This window comes from Schistocerca cancellata, chromosome 10 (genome assembly GCF_023864275.1).
Source record: "Schistocerca cancellata isolate TAMUIC-IGC-003103 chromosome 10, iqSchCanc2.1, whole genome shotgun sequence".
NCBI lineage: Eukaryota > Metazoa > Arthropoda > Insecta > Orthoptera > Acrididae > Schistocerca > Schistocerca cancellata.
In genome coordinates, this window is record NC_064635.1 from 24,480,606 (window position 1) to 24,497,411 (window position 16,806).

At 46.4% G+C, this 16,806-nt stretch overlaps 1 protein-coding gene across 1 annotated transcript in view; it reads right to left on the reverse strand.

The window, feature by feature from the left end:
- Window positions 1-1,390: 1,390 nt before the first annotated feature.
- Window positions 1,391-16,806, reverse strand: part of LOC126106729 (uncharacterized) — a 167,628-nt gene continuing 152,212 nt past the window's right edge. Inside the window, exon 6 of the mRNA XM_049913107.1 lies at window positions 1,391-1,761. Coding sequence (XP_049769064.1) covers window positions 1,400-1,761 — 362 coding nt within the window. The 3' untranslated portion in view covers window positions 1,391-1,399. The remainder of the gene's footprint in view (window positions 1,762-16,806) is intronic.

Here is a 16,806-nt window from a genome sequence, read left to right on the forward strand (position 1 = left end):
GGGCCATTCTTTTGTAGGGATTTTTGAAAGTCAGATTGCGTTGCGCTAAAAATATTGTATGTCAGTTTAAGCACAGTCGTGTATAAATTTTTCTAAGGGGACGTTTCAATCTCACCGAATTAAAGTTTGAGAATAGGTTGAGGTCGTTTCGGCCCCAAGGCCTCTAATCATTCGCTTTACCGGATGAGACTCGTACGAGCACCAGTTAGGGAAACTTCGGAGGGAACCAGCTACTACACGGCCAGCTCACCTTTGGTCGTGTCCGCACCGGCTGCAGCAGCGCCTCCACGCTGGCGTCGTCGTCGCCGCTGAGCGTGGAGCACGTCGAGCAGTCGGAGGCCTTCCTCTCGGGCGTCAGCAGGCCCCCGTCGACGTCGGTCTCGGCGGCGGACAGCCCGCTGCACGAGCTGCCGCACTCGCTCAGCTGGTCGCCGTCGTCGGCCCCCGCGTCGCCCCCGCCCTCCCCCGGCGGCCCGCAGTACGGCACGTCGTCCGAGTAGTCGCTGACCACGACCGAGGGCGTCCTCCAGTAGCGCGCCTGCCCCGGCGGGCCCTCCTCCCCGTCGTCGAAGCTCTGCGTCGACTGCCGCCTCAGTTCGACGACGCAGTCTTCGGACTCCCCCGCGAGGTCCTCGTGGTCCCCGTGGTGCAGCACGGTGTCCCGCTCCGGGTCGAACTTCATACCTGGGCGCCCGGGCAGGTACAGACCTCCGAGGGTCCCAATCTCTGGAGGTTGTCTCTCCAGCTCTTCGTCCGTCTCCCCAGTATTCCAGGAACTCCATCTTTTCGACCTAGTGCCGGTGCCGAAGTCGTCGGTCCAGGAGGTGGCGGGAACGATATCTTCTCGGCGACCCTGCCAGGAACACTCGCGGTCGTCTTCGCCGGTCACCGAAGAAGCTTTCCTCGACTCGGGCCAGCCCCGGTCGCTCGGTAGGTCCGCCGGCTCGTCTCTGGCGACCTCCCACTCCGAGGCGTGGTTCCTCCTGATCTCTGCACACAAGTCCTCGGTGCTCGCCGAAGTGACCTTGCCAGTCTCGCACCACTTGCTGCAGACTTCCAAGTTCTTGCCGCGGTCCGATCCGCTGCCGTGCGACCCGACGGAACGGAAAATCTCGTCTCTGTCTACAGTTTCTGGCGCCTCAGATGCCCTCCTGGTACTGCCCAATATTTCTGTCTCGTTCTGCTCGCCGACTCTCGAAAGAGAATACCACTGCCGTCTTTCATCACCAGTGATGTGCTCGTGAATATTGGCACGAATCGCCACACGTTCATCTCGAGCCGTTTTCTCATCTTCGGATAATACGAGAGTTTTCTCTTCACCGAACCAGTCTTTCGTCTGTAGGCCGCTGCCATCGCTAACCTCTGTCAGCCCTCTGAGCCTCACCACCCCGCGTCACCTTCACGACGTCGCGTTCCTGCCCCTCTTCGATGCCGACGCCGCTGTCCAATCTGGCGACAGTCGGTTTCTTGAAGCTGTCCACGGTAGCAGGCCACGATGACAGAGAGTGCTGGCGGTTGTAACAAGCTGGCGAGACATCTTCGGGGCCGAGTCCACTATCGTAACGCCCGTCGTCAGGGGGAGGTGAAATGGGAACTTCGGTGTCCTCATTCCAGTGATGCCTCCCTTCCTTCTTGTCGAATTCCAGGTCGCACAGTGACGTCTGCTGATGGCGTCTGGCAGCTGTCTCGTTTGGGATGTGCTGGAGGGCAAGTGGTGGATGTGTGCGTGCTTCCACTGGTGCCGAAAGGTCAGTAGCAGTGCTGAAACAGTAACAGAAACAATGACAGTTGTCATGTGATAGCAAGATCTATACACACAAGAACACTAAAAAATAAACAGTTCTGATTTACACACGTTTTATGTACTTTTTTTATGCAGTACGTGTACACAGTTTACAGGGTACAAATGAAAGATGTAAGTAGAGGAGAGTGATAGAAGTAAATAATCCCAATATACAGCTGTCCGGAAACTACTTGTTTCCCGTTTACAGCATATTATGATTGAGTACATCAAGGATTTTAGGAGAATCCCCGAGAATCCAAGTTAGACATATGCACTTGAGTACGAACACATTCCAACCATTGTTCGCACGGCCGCCTTTCATGCGAAAAGCAGGTTTCATCACATCTCCGCATTGACGCCAGTACACATTCAGAAATTCCAGGCAATTTCCAAATCCATTGACAGAGATCCACAGTGCTTTCCCAGGATTCTTCGAGACAATCGACAGCGCTAGAATACACCAGAGGTTTTAAATTTCCCCACGCCCAAAATAATCCAGCTCATCGAAGTCAGAGGACCTGGCTCATGCCACTGACGAGCCACAGTCGATGCACTTGCTATCGAAAATGCATGCTACAGATTCCCGAATAGCCAAATGAAAGTGTGCCAATTCACCATCGTGCATGCACCACATATGCATCCTCCCAACATAAGAAGCATTATTCAAATAGTTTGTGTTGCAGGGAATTAAAGTACACATCAGCAGTAAGTTGGCCAGGCAGGAAATGTGGCGCTGTCAGTCCATCACCAAAGACGCCGGCTCGAATGTTAATGGAAAATCTCACCTCATGTGTCGTCTCAATGGTGTTAATGTTCATAATATCACCAGTGGTAAAGCACGCCTCATGTATAAGTAACATGTGAAAGTGGAATTATGGATCATTCCCACATTGAGTAAGGGATCCATTGGCAGAAACCAAACTGGCCTTGAATCTCAGGTGCGGCCAGGGCCTGCACAATTTTTACGTGATGACTGTTCCTCATGTGATGATCACCATACTGTGGAGAGCGGAGCGCGATCTGCGGTTCTAGGCGCTTCAGTATGGAACTGCGTGACCGCTACGGTCACAGGTTCGAACCCTGCCTCGGTCATGGATGTGTGTGATGTCCTTAGGTTAAAGTAGTTCTAAGTTCTAGGGGACTGGTGACCTCAGATGTTAAGTCCCATAGTGCTCAGAGCCATTTGAACCATTTTTTTTTATCTGCCACAGCTTTCCCTCCGGTACCCACTCCTGGCACAGCGTCCAGTTGTTCTAATTCACGCCCCTCCATTAGTGGTGTTGACAATTTTCTTGGTCTGCCGGCATGTTAGGTTTAAGTGGACGGGTCTCAGAAAGGCGCCGACGGGAGATAGAGAACAATCTGCAGTATGGCTGTCTTCTGCGAGGACACGCCACATGACGCAGTCGTGCTGCTTCCCATGCACTCCATTAGAACGCCCACGCATGAAGTGGATGCCATCCATTTCTTCATTTGAAAATGTGTGTGAGCCCATAGCAATAGCCTCAAGAGCTACACATGCATAGTGCGTTTTCTGTTCACTGTAGGAACATGCCTGGAGGTGTTGTACCAATGGTATCACGTGTGCATACGTCGTACTGACATAAATGATTGGTTACTGTACCTATGTTTATTAGGATTATTTGCGTGTTTCATTGTCCTTTACTAGAAATGTCAGTGCAGACACATTCTGTATACTGTAATTTGCCTCAGCTTTCAGTGGATACACGTTGAGTGGCAGCTTGTTCTATACCATCTCAGAACTATGATCAAGTGCACAGGTGATTTTTTTCCACCGAGTACAAACTCTAGGTATTGATGGATGAGAGGATACAGAACAAAAAAGGTCTAATGAAGTTGTGCCTGGAAATGCATGGTTTCCGTGCTACATACCATTCATTCAATCATACATTATTACAGGGAATGCGGTCTAATACGTACTGTATCATGCAGTCACAATTACAGTATCTGTTGCAAATAGTTTCTATGTGCCTCAACACATGCCTGTAAGCACTGTAGCATGTTCTACCTCAGTAGTGGTCAAAAACAGTCTTGGTTGCAATATTATTTTTTTTATTTTTGAAAGACGCATTTCGCCTTATTTAGGCATCTTCAGGTTATCTTTTCTAGATGGACGCGAGAGGCACCAAGATCTGCAAGATTTGATGCAGATTTTGGTGCCTCTTGCGTCCATCTAGAAAAGATAACCTGAAGATGCCTAAATAAGGCGAAACGCGTCTTTGGAAAATATCATCATCATCATCATCATCATCATCATCATTTAAGACTAATTATGCCTTTCAGTGTCCAGTCTGGAGCATAGCCCTCCTTATACAGTTCCTCCATGATCCCCTATTCAGTGCTAATATTGGTGCCTCTTCTGATGTTAAACCTATTACTTCAAAATCACTCTTAACCGAATCCAGGTACCTTCTCCTCGGTCTGCCCCGACTCCTCCTACCCTCTACTGCTGAACCCATGAGTCTCTTGGGTAACCTTGCTTCTCCCATGCGTGTAACATGACCCCACCATCTAAGCCTGTTCGCCCTGACTGCTACATCTATAGAGTTCATTCCCAGTTTTTCTTTGATTTCCTCATTGTGGACACCCTCCTGCCATTGTTCCCATCTACTAGTACCTGCAATCATCCTAGCTACTTTCATATCCGTAACCTCAACCTTGTTGATAAGGTAACCTGAATCCACCCAGCTTTCGCTCCCATACAACAAAGTTGGTCGAAAGATTGAACGGTGCACAGATAACTTAGTCTTGGTACTGACTTTCTTCTTGCAGAAGAGAGTAGATCGTAGCTGAGCGCTCACTGCATTAGCTTTGCTACACCTCGCTTCCAGTTCTTTCACTATGTTGCCATCCTGTGAGAATATGCATCCTAAGTACTTGAAACCGCCGGCCGCGGTGGTCTAGCGGTTCTGGCGCTGCAGTCCGGAACCGCGGGACTGCTACGGTCGCAGGTTCGAATCCTGCCTCGGGCATGGGTGTGTGTGATGTCCTTAGGTTAGTTAGGTTTAAGTAGTTCTAAGTTCTAGGGGACTTATGACCTAAGATGTTGAGTCCCATAGTGCTCAGAGCCATTTGAACCATTTACTTGAAACCGTCCACCTGTTCTAACTTTGTTCCTCCTATTTGGCACTCAATCCGTTTATATTTCTTTCCCACTGACATTACTTTCGTTTTGGAGATGCTAATCTTCATACCATAGTCCTTACATTTCTGATCTAGCTCTGAAATGTTACTTGGCAAACTTTCAATCGAATCTGCCATCACAACTAAGTCATCCGCATATGCAAGACTGCTTATTTTGTGTTCACATATCTTAATCTCACCCAGCCAGTCTATTGTTTTCAACATATGATCCATAAATAATATGAACAACAGTGGAGACAGGTTGCAGCCTTGTCTTACCCCTGAAACTACTCTGAACCATGAACTCAATTTACCGTCAACTCTAACTGCTGCCTGACTATCCATGTAAAGACCTTTAATTGCTTGCAAAAGTTTGCCTCCTATTCCATAATCTTGTAGAACAGACAATAACTTCCTGCTAGGAACCCGGTCATATGCCTTTTCTAGATCTATAAAGCATAGATACAATTCCCTGTTCCACTCATAACACTTCTCCATCATTTGCTGTAAGCTAAAGATCTGGTACTGACAACCTGTAAGAGGCCTAAACCCACACTGATTTTCATCCAATTGGTCCTCAACTAATACTCGCACTTTCCTTTCAACAATACCTCAGAAGATTTTACCCACAACGCTGATTAAAGAGATACCTCTGTAGTTGTTACAATCTTTTCTGTTTCCATGTTTAAAGATTGGTGTGATTACTGCTTTAGTCCAGTCTGATGGAACCTGTCCCGACTCCCAGGCCATTTCAATTATCCTGTGTAGCCATTTAAGACCTGACATTCCACTGTATTTGATGAGTTCCGACTTAATTTCATCCACCCCAGCCGCTTTATTGCACTGCAATCTATTGACCATTTTTTCCACTTCCTCAAATGTGATCCTATTTCCATCATCATTCCTATCCCATTCTACCTCGAAATCTGAAACATTACTGATCGCATTTTCACCTACATTGAGCAACTCTTCAAAATATTCCCTCCATCTGCCCAAGGCATCCACAGGAAGCAATACTGTTAAGCACTGGTTTGCTGTACGCCACATATGGATATGGATTGGAAGAATGTTCTACCTCAAACGTTCACATCAAAAAATGGCTCTGAGCACTATGGGACTTAACATCTATGGTCATCAGTCCCCTAGAACTTAGAACTACTTAAACCTAACCAACCTAAGGACATCACACAACACCCAGTCATCACGAGGCAGAGAAAATCCCTGACCCCGCCGGGAATCGAACCCGGGAATCCAGGCTGCATCCAAACAGCGTCAAGACGACACGAATATGGTGCCCCAGTGTCTCCACATCTAGAATGGGCTGTGCATACACTATACTTTTGAGATGGAACCATAACCAGAAATCGCACAGTTTGAGAACCGGTGAATGAGCGAGTCATGCAACTGGACCCCCTCATCCAGCCCATCGACGAGGGAAGTCACGACTGAGATGCGTCCAGACGTTAATGGCAAAGTGGGCTGGAGCACGATCACGTAGCAGACACACAACCTTTCGAATAATCAATGGTACTTCTCCTAACAGGGGAGGCAAAGTCACCAGCAAGAAACGCGGATAGTTCGGGGCTGTTAGGCGACGTGGAAAGAAGACTTGTCACAAAATATGGCCGCCAATCACCCCGGACCACACATTCCGGCTGCCCCGATGGTGATGATTCGCTGTCACCATGCCATGGAGGTTCTGATAACTAGACGACTGTTATGAAAGTTGAAGATATAGCTCTGCGTACAGGTGGCGCCATCTGTGAATGGGATGGATGACACAAATCCCAGAATCGTACTTCCTGGTGAAGAAAACAGTGACAAAACGGCTCCCAATGTGGAAAGTCTGTCACTAGTAAGCCCCGCACACGCTGGAAGTGATAAGGGCAGTAACAATTGTCATGGAGAAGGTTCCCCACAATCGTCTGGCTTACCCTGCACTGGCCCCCCATGAACCATGGACCTTGCCGTTGGTGGGGAGGCTTGCGTGCCTCAGCGATACAGATAGCCGTACTGTAGGTACAACCACAACGGAGGGGTATCTGTTGAGAGGCCAGACAAACGTGTGGTTCCTGAAGAGGGGCAGCAGCCTTTTCAGTAGTTGCAGGGGCAACGATGATGATGATGATGATGTTCGGTTTGTGGGGCGCTCATCTGCGTGGTTATCAGCGCCCGTACATTTACCCAATCTTTGCTCAGTCCAATTTCGCCACTTTTCTGGATGATGATGAAATGATGAGGACAACACAAACACCCAGTCATCTCGAGGCAGGTGAAAATCCCTGACCCCGCCGGGAATCGAACCCGGGACCCCGTGCTCGGGAAGCGAGAACGCTACCGCGAGACCACGAGCGGCGGACCAGGGGCAACAGTCTGGATGATTGACTGATCTGGCCTTGTAACAAAAACCAAATCGGCCTTGCTGTGCTGGTACTGCGAATGGCTGAAAGCAAGGGGAAACTACAGCCGTAATTTTTCCCGAGGGCATGCAGCTTTACTGTATGATTAAATGATGATGGCGTCCTCTTGGGTAAAATATTCCGGAGGTAAAATAGTCCCCCATTCGGATCTCCGGGCGGGGACTACTCAAGAGGATGTCGTTATCAGGAGAAAGAAAACTGGCGTTCTACGGATCGGAGCGTGGAATGTCAGATCCCTTAATCGGGCAGGTAGGTTAGAAAATTTAAAAAGGAAAATGGACAGGTTAAAGTTAGATATAGTGGGAATTAGTGAAGTTTGGTGGCAGGAGGAACAAGACTTCTGGTCAGGTGACTACAGGGTTATAAACACAAAGTCAAATAGGGGTAATGCAGGAGTAGGTTTAATAACGAATAGGAAAATAGGAATGCGGGTAAGCTACTACAAACAGCATAGTGAACGCATTATTGTGGCCAAGATAGATACGAAGCCCACACCTACTACAGTAGTACAAGTTTATATGCCAACTAGCTCTGCAGATAACGAAGAAATTGAAGAAATGTATGATGAAAAAAAGAAATTATTCAGATAGTGAAGGGAGACGAAAATTTAATAGTCATGGGTGACTGGAATTCGAGTGTAGGAAAAGGGAGAGAAGGAAACGTAGTAGGTGAATATGGATTGGGGCTAAGAAATGAAAGAGGAAGCCGCCTGGTAGAATTTTGCACAGAGCACAACTTAATCATAGCTAACACTTGGTTTAAGAATCATGATAGAAGGTTGTATACATGGAAGAACCCTGGAGATACTAAAAGGTATCAGATAGATTATATAATGGTAAGACAGAGATTTAGGAACCAGGTTTTAAGTTGTAAGACATTTCCAGGGGCAGATGTGGACTCTGACCACAATCTATTGGTTATGACCTGTAGATTAAAACTGAAGAAACTGCAAAAAGGTGGGAATTTAAGGAGATGGGACCTGGATAAACTGAAAGAACCAGAGGTTGTACAGAGTTTCAGGAAGAGCATAAGGGAACAATTGACAGGAATCGGGGAAAGAAATACAGTAGAAGAAGAATGGGTAGCTCTGAGGGATGAAGTAGTGAAGGCAGCAGAGGATCAAGTAGGTAAAAAGACGAGGGCTAGTAGAAATCCTTGGGTAACAGAAGAAATATTGAATTTAATTGATGAAAGGAGAAAATATAAAATGCAGTAAATGAAGCAGGCAGGAAGGAATACAAACGTCTCAAAAATGAGATAGACAGGAAGTGCAAAATGGCTAAGCAGGGATGGCTAGAGGACAAATGTAAGGATGTAGAGGCTTATCTCACTAGGGGGAAGATAGATACAGCCTACAGGAAAATTAAAGAGACCTTTGGAGATAAGAGAACCACTTGTATGAACATCAAGAGCTCAGATGGAAACCCAGTTCTAAGCAAAGAAGGGAAAGCAGAAAGGTGGAAGGAGTATATAGAGGGTCTATACAAGGGCGATGTACTTGAGAACAATATTATGGAAATAGAAGAGGATGTAGATGAAGATGAAATGGGAGATATGATACTGCGTGAAGAGTTTGACAGAGCACTGAAAGACCTGAGTCGAAACAAGGCCCCCGGAGTAGACAACATTCCATTGGAACTACTGACGGCCTTGGGAGAGCCAGTCCTGACAAAACTCTACCATCTGGTGAGCAAGATGTATGAAACAGGCTAAATACCCTCAGACTTCAAGAAGAATATAATAATTCCAATCCCAAAGAAAGCAGGTGTTGACAGATGTGAAAATTACCGAACAATCAGTTTAATAAGCCACAGCTGCAAAATACTAACACGAATTCTTTACAGACGAATGGAAAAACTAGTAGAAGCCGACCTCGGGGAAGATCAGTTTGGATTCCGTAGAAATACTGGAACACGTGAGGCAATACTGACCTTACGACTTACGTTAGAAGAAAGATTAAGGAAAGGCAAACCTACGTTTCTAGCATTTGTAAACTTAGAGAAAGCTTTTGACAATGTTGACTGGAATACTCTCATTCAAATTCTAAAGGGGGCAGGAGTAAAATACAGGGAGCTAAAGGCTATTTACAATTTGTACAGAAACCAGGTGGCAGTTATAAGAGTCGAGGGACATGAAAGGGAAGCAGTGGTTGGGAAGGGAGTAAGACAGGGTTGTTGCCTCTCCCCGATGTTATTCAATCTGTATATTGAGCAAGCAGTAAAGGAAACAAAAGAAAAATTCGGAGTAGGTATTAAAATCCATGGAGAAGAAATAAAAACTTTGAGGTTCGCCAATGAGATTGGAATTCTGTCAGATACAGCAAAGGCCCTGGAAGAGCAGCTGAACGGAATGGACAGTGTCTTGAAAGGAGGATATAAGATGAACATCAACAAAAGCAAAACGAGGATAATGGAATGTAGTCGAATTAAGTCGGGTGATGTTGAGGGTATTAGATTAGGAAATGAGACACTTAAAGTAGTAAAGGAGTTTTGCTATTTGGGGAGCAAAATAACTGATGATGGTCGAAGTAGAGAGGATATAAAATGTAGACTGGCAATGACAAGGAAAGCGTTTCTGAAGAAGAGAAATTTCTTAACATCGAGTATAGATTTAAGTGTCAGGAAGTCATTTCTGAAAGTATTTGTATGGAGTGTAGCCATGTATGGAAGTGAAACATGGACGATAAATAGTTTGGACAAGAAGAGAATAGAAGCTTTCGAAATGTGGTGCTACAGAAGACTGCTGAAGATTAGATGGGTAGATCACATAACTAATGAGGAAGTATTGAATAGGATTGGGGAGAAGAGAAGTTTGTGGCACAACTTGACCAGAAGAAGGGATCGGTTGGTAGGACATGTTCTGAGGCATCAAGGGATCACCAATTTAGTATTGGAGGGCAGCGTGGAGGGTAAAAATCGTAGGGGGAGACCAAGAGATGAATACCCTAAGCAGATTCAGAGAGATGTAGGCTGCAGTAGGTACTGGGAGATGAAGAAGCTTGCACAGGCTAGAGTAGCATGGAGAGCTGCATCAAACCAGTCTCAGGACTGAAGACCACAACAACCACCCTGCACTGGCGGGCCAGCTGCCTGTTACTCACACGGCAGTTGGCTTCCACAGTGTTAATCACATTTTCCTCCAAGTCTGGTGTCCGAACATTTCGCGTACGTCCTTCACGATTTCCTCAATCCTGAAACGACTGTGTCTCAGATAAACGGCGAAACACTGTTGCAAATATTGATTGCTGTGGTTGTTGTCGGCAGGGTATGTCTCCTGGTACAATCTTGCTGCCCGCCACCCGTCGCCATTTGTCTTTCCGTAAGTAAACATCACGTCGGCAAGCTTTCGATTAGAATATGTAACCACTGTATACAGCGATGTATCACGTCCACTACGTGAGCAAGAGAAGTGAATCGGACACAACATTACCAACGTCTATGGCAGCAAAGGGCACTAGGGCATCGTGCATGAGGAACAAAAAAATTGCTCAAATGGCTCTGAGCACTATGGGACTTAACTTCTGAGAACTTAGATCTACTTAAACCTAACTAACCTAAGGACATCACACACATCGATGCCCGAGGAAGGATTCGAACCTGCGACCGTAGCGGTCGCGCTGTTCCAGACTGTAGCGCCTAGAACTGCTCGGGCATGAGGAACAGTACCACATTCTAGGAGGAAACTATACATACTGTAACTGTAGCCTCATGGTACAGCGCGTATTAGACTGCAGTCTCTGTGACAAAGTATGATTAAGTAAATGGTCTCTAGCATAGAAACCACGCATTTCCGAACGAGAGTTCATTAGATCTTCATTGTTCCGTATTCCATTGTTGATCAATCCCTAGAGTTTGTACACGGTGGAAAAAATCACCCTGTAGATGCATATTTTACTTTACAATGCTATGTTCCAGTACTTCATATATTGCGTTTGTTGTTAACTTCTTTCTATAGACTTTCATCTATTGCAAAAACAGACATAATGTCTTATGGGATAACAGCAATCACTGATTTTATAATGTTACTTAAAATCCGACTTGATTGCAAATTTTTTTTTTTTTATTATTCATATACATGCTACGTCACAGCATGTGAAAGTCGCTGGATTTGGACGGGTTACTCCTGTAACTGAAATATCGGATCTGAAGATGGTTCTGAATGAACCGAAACCGGTCATATGAATAATAATAATAAAAAAAATTGCAATCAAGACTTTTATCTACTCCTTGTAATATACTCGCATAAACAAAACTGTTGCTCGCTCTAGTACGTCATGCAGGTGTGTTGCTATTGAACAGTTCGGATGAAGTCCCTTGACGTTGTAAATAAATGTACGGGCCCGCCCGGTTAGCCGAGCAGTCTAACGCACAGCTTTCTGGAGTGGGAAGGAGCGCCTGGTCCCCGGCACTAATCCGCCCGGCGGACTTAAGTCGAGCTCCGGTGAACCAGCCAGTCTGTGGATGGTTTTTAGGCGGTTTTCCATCTGCCTCGGCGAATGCAGGCTGGTTCCCCTTATTCCGCCTCAGCTACACTATGTCGGCGATTGCTGCGCAAACAAGTTCTCCACGTACCCGTACACCACAATTACTCTACCACGCAAACATAGGGGTTACACTCGTCTAGTGTGAGACGTTCCCTGGGGGTCCACCGGGGGCCAAACCGCACAATAAACCTGAAAGAGTGGTTCGGTGTGGGGCGGCGGAGGGGTGAAGTGGACTGCGGTAGTCGTCGTGGGGCTGTGGACCACTGCGGCTGCGGCGGGGACGGAGCCTCTCCGTCGTTCCTAGGTCCCCGGTTAACATACAAGAAGGAAATGTGCACACAGTTACCACAAGCGCTTCCTGTGGGTACAACCCCGCAATCTAATGGATTGCAGCATTTCAGGAAATCATAGCGCCGATAGGGAGTCACTAGACACATCTGTGGAACAATAGAATGAACATCTATCTGGCCACGAAAGAGATTAGCGACTAATGATCGGGATCCGTATCATCACGTTAGGCGCAGAACGCTTGTCACCAAGGGAAGTTTCCGAAGTCGGTATGGGAGTCGAAATGATGTGGTGCTTACATGGAATCGGTTCCCACTGACAGATAGTATTGAGGATTTAACACCGCACAGGCCGTCCACGGTCGACATGTGCGCAGGACGATCGGCGTATCCGACTTTAGAGTCAAAGCAACCGTGGGCTGAGTGCCCCAGAACTGAATTCGGGCTTCGAAGAGGCGTCGTGTATCACATCAAACTGTTAGGAGAAAAGTGCACGATGCCAAGTTCCATTCCCGACGGCCGTGGCAAGCAGCACATCGTACACCACAACACCGCTCACTCCGTTACTGGTAGGTAGGAAATCATGTAGAATGAGCGCCCCAGGAACGATGACGTCGGGTGTCGTTTACACACGAAACTCGGATATGTTTGTACTCTGACAACAGCAGACAATGTGAAACATCCTGGCAGATTAAAACTGTGTGCCCGACCGAGACTCGAACTCGGGACCTTTGCCTTTCGCGGGCAAGTGCTCTACCATCTGAGCTACCGAAGCACGACTCACACCCGGTCTCACAGCTCTCATTCTGGAAACATCCGCCAGGCTGTGGCTAAGCCATGTCTCCGCAATATCCTTTCTTTCAGGAGTGCTAGTTCTGCAAGGTTCGCAGGAGAGCTTCTGTAAAGTTTGGAAGGTAGGAGACGAGGTACTGGCAGAAGTAAAGCTGTGAGTACCGGGCGTGAGTCGTGCTTCGGTAGCTCAGTTGGTAGAGCATCTTGCCTGCGAAAGGCAAAGGTCCCGAGTTCGAGTCTCAGTCGGGCACACAGTTTTAATCTGCCAGGAAGTTTCATATCAGCGCACACTCTGCTGCAGAGTGAAAATCTCATTCTGGAAGCAGACAATGTGTTTGGAGACAACTCAGTAATATGGACCGCCTGGAACTCAAGGTGGTGGTGGAGTGATGTTCTGAGGTGGGCTTATATCGGGCCACCGTTCACCTCTCTACATCTACATCCACATAGACTCTCTGCAAGCCACCGTATGGTGCGAGGCGGAGGGTACCCTGTACCGTTAATAGTCACTTCCATTCCTGTCTCACAAATAGCCTGTATGCCTCCATATGAGCTCTAATTTCTCGAATCTTATCTTCGTGATCCTTACGCTCAATGTATGCTTGCGGCAGTAGATCGTTCGGCAGTCAGCTTCAAATGCCGGTTATCTAAATTTTTTCAACAGTATTTCTCGAAAAGAACGTCGCCTTCCCTCCGAGGTTGTACATTTGAGTTCCCGAAGCATGTCCGCAGGACTTACGTGTTGCTCGAACCCAGCAGCTCACTTCCGAATTCCTTTCGATGTCTTCCTTCAATCCGACCTGGTACGCATCCCAAACACTCGAACAATACTCAAGAATAGGTCGCACCAGCGTCCTACGTGTGGTCTCCTTTGCAGGTGAACCACACTTTCCTAAAATTCTCCCAATAAACCGAAGTCGACCATTCGCCTTCGCTACCACAATTCTCAAACGTTCATTCCATTTCACGTCGCTTTGCAACGTTACCCACAGATATTTAAACGACTGCACTGTGTCAAGCAGGACATTAGTAAACACTGTATCCGAAAATTACTGGTTTGTTCTTCCTACTCATCCGCCTTAAATTACATTTTTCCACATTCAGAGCTAGCTGCCGTTCACCACACCAATTGGAAATTTTGTCTAGGTCGTCTTAAGCCGCGTACACACTGAGACTGAAACATGTTTTCAAAACATGTTTCCGGTAGCTTGATGTGGACACCATTTGGAAACATGTTTCGAAACATGTTTGGAAACACAGAAACATCTATCCGTAGCAGTGTCGGTACAGATCAAAGGAAACAATGTTTCCGGCTAGCTACCACTTGTCACCGCTGCACGGCGCTAGCGTATGTGTGTGTGTGTCGTCAACTTTTTAGCGGTGTTCTGTTTACTGTCGTTTTCGTTTTCGCTTTGTTTTTGTAGAATAATGGAGTGGTCAAGGCAACAAATTGTCGATTTAATTGCAATGTACCAGGGGGAGGATTGTTTATGGAACGTCCGGAGCAAGGATTACAAAAATACCGTTAAAAAACACGACGCACTTGCAAAAATGCAGCAGCTTTTGGCACTGACAAGGGAAGTGTTGAGAAGAAAATACGATCGCTCGTGGTTGCGTACAGGCGCGAGAAAAGAAAAATTATTGCCAACAGACCATCTGGTAGTGGTGCAGACACTGCATATAACTCGAACTGGTTCGGCTATCGGCTGCTGCAGTTCTTGGACGATGTACATGAGCCAAAGGTCCCTTTAATCCTTTAACCAACCAACCAACCAACTGCACCTGGATGGAAGCCTAGTCTCTACAGGCACTCAATCTTAACCACATTTCGACTATTGGGAGCCGTCTTCCATACTCAGCTCACGTAGCAGGTTATTTCCGCCAGTTCTTATATAGAATGTTTTTCTCCACCAACGACGAGGACGCCTTTCATTTTGTTTGTGTAAACCTTCTAGCATTAATAATGCAGCTCCGCATATCATTATTGTTTCTTCGACACCAGACATAACGCAGCAGCAGACGATACGAACACAATAACACAAGGGGCACTGCAGACGGCGTGAACACACGAGAAATGTTTGCCGCCAGTGTGGACGGAAACAGAGACCAGAAACAAAGTCGGAAACATTGGCGAAACATCGCAGAAAACAATGTTTCCGGCAGAAACATGTTTTCAGTGGCAGTGTGTACGCGGCTTTATATCTTTCTACAGACGCGTAACTTCGACAACATACCGTGCACGACAGCATCACCAGCAAACAACCGCATATTGCTACCCACCCTGTCCGCCAAATCATTAATGTGTATATAGAGAACAACAGCAATCCTAACACACTTCCCAGGGGTACGCCTGACGGTACCCTTGTCTCTGATGAACTATCGTCGTCGTCGAGGTAAACATACTGGGTTCTGTTACTCAACAAGTTCTCCAGCCACTCTCACATCAGTGACCCCAGCCCACATACCCGCACCTTCATTAACAGCCTGCAATGGGGCGCTGCTTTCCGGAAATCTAGAAATGTGGAATCTGCCTGTTCTCCTTCATCATAGGTCACAGTATATGATGTGACATTCCGCGCTTGCTGTGGGCAATCTCACTGCTCTACGATACAGGGACGAGATTCTACAACCAATAGTGGTTCCTTATAGTCAACATTTTAGTGACAGTTTCATCTCGATGGATGATAACTCGTGTGCTCAGTTTACAACCCATGAATAGGTTTCTTCAGCATGCTAGGATCACCGGAATGGGTGTACTATAAGAAGTCACTATACTAAACTCTATGATATTCCAAACCTTTGTTGAGCTGTGTATCATGTAGACTTATTTTAATATCTTCAGACTTATTTCAAAAGTTGAAACCAATATGTGAACGAAATTCAGATTCAAAACGAAATATCTCAAAAAATGTTTGGTTGAGGAAATGTATTTATTCAAAGATTTTCTTGTTTGCTGTGCTCTTGTAAAAGTGTTGCTTGTTATAGAGTGCGGTACTTCTGCATGCATGGCTCTGAGCACTATGGGACTTAACTTCTGAGGTCATCAGTCCCTTAGAACTTAGAACTACTTAAACCTAACTAACCTAAGGACATTACACAACACCCAGTCATCACTAGGCAGAGAAAATCCCTGACCCCGCCGGGAATCGAACCCGGGAACGGGAAGCGAGAACGCTACCGCACGACCACGAGCTGCGGACTGTCTGCATGCATGACGTTGCTAAACGATTGGCAGCTAACACTAAAATTCATATAGTGTAGGGTTAACATAGGCAATCAGAAGTATGGTAGGATCCCATACCAAGATTTCCTAAGATACATTTAAGACTGGAATACTCTCTTTCAAATTCTAAAGGTGGCAGGGGTAACATACAGGGAGCGAAAGGCTATTTACAATTTGTACAGAAACCAGATGGCAGTTATAAGAGTCGTGGGCCATGAAAGGGAAGCAGTGGTTGGGAAGGGAGTGAGACAGGGTTGTAGCCTCTCCCCGATGTTATTCAATCTGTATATTGAGCAAGCAGTAAAGGAAACAAAAGAAAAATTCGGGGTAGGTATTAAAATCCATGGAGAAGAAATAAAAACTTTGAGGTTCGCCGATGACATTGTAATTCTTTCAGAGACAGCAAAGGACTTGGAAGAGCAGTTGAACGGAATGGATGGTGTGTTGAAGGGAGGATATAAGATGAACATCAAGAAAAACAAAACGAGAATAATGGAATGTAGTCGAATTAAGTCGGGTGATGTTGAGGGTATTAGATTAGGAAATGAGACACTTAAAGTAGCAAATGAGTTTTGCTATTTGGGGAGCAAAATAACTGATGATGGTCGAAGTAGAGAGGATATAAAATGTAGACTGGCAATGGCAAGGAAAGCGTTTCTGAAGAAGAGAAATTT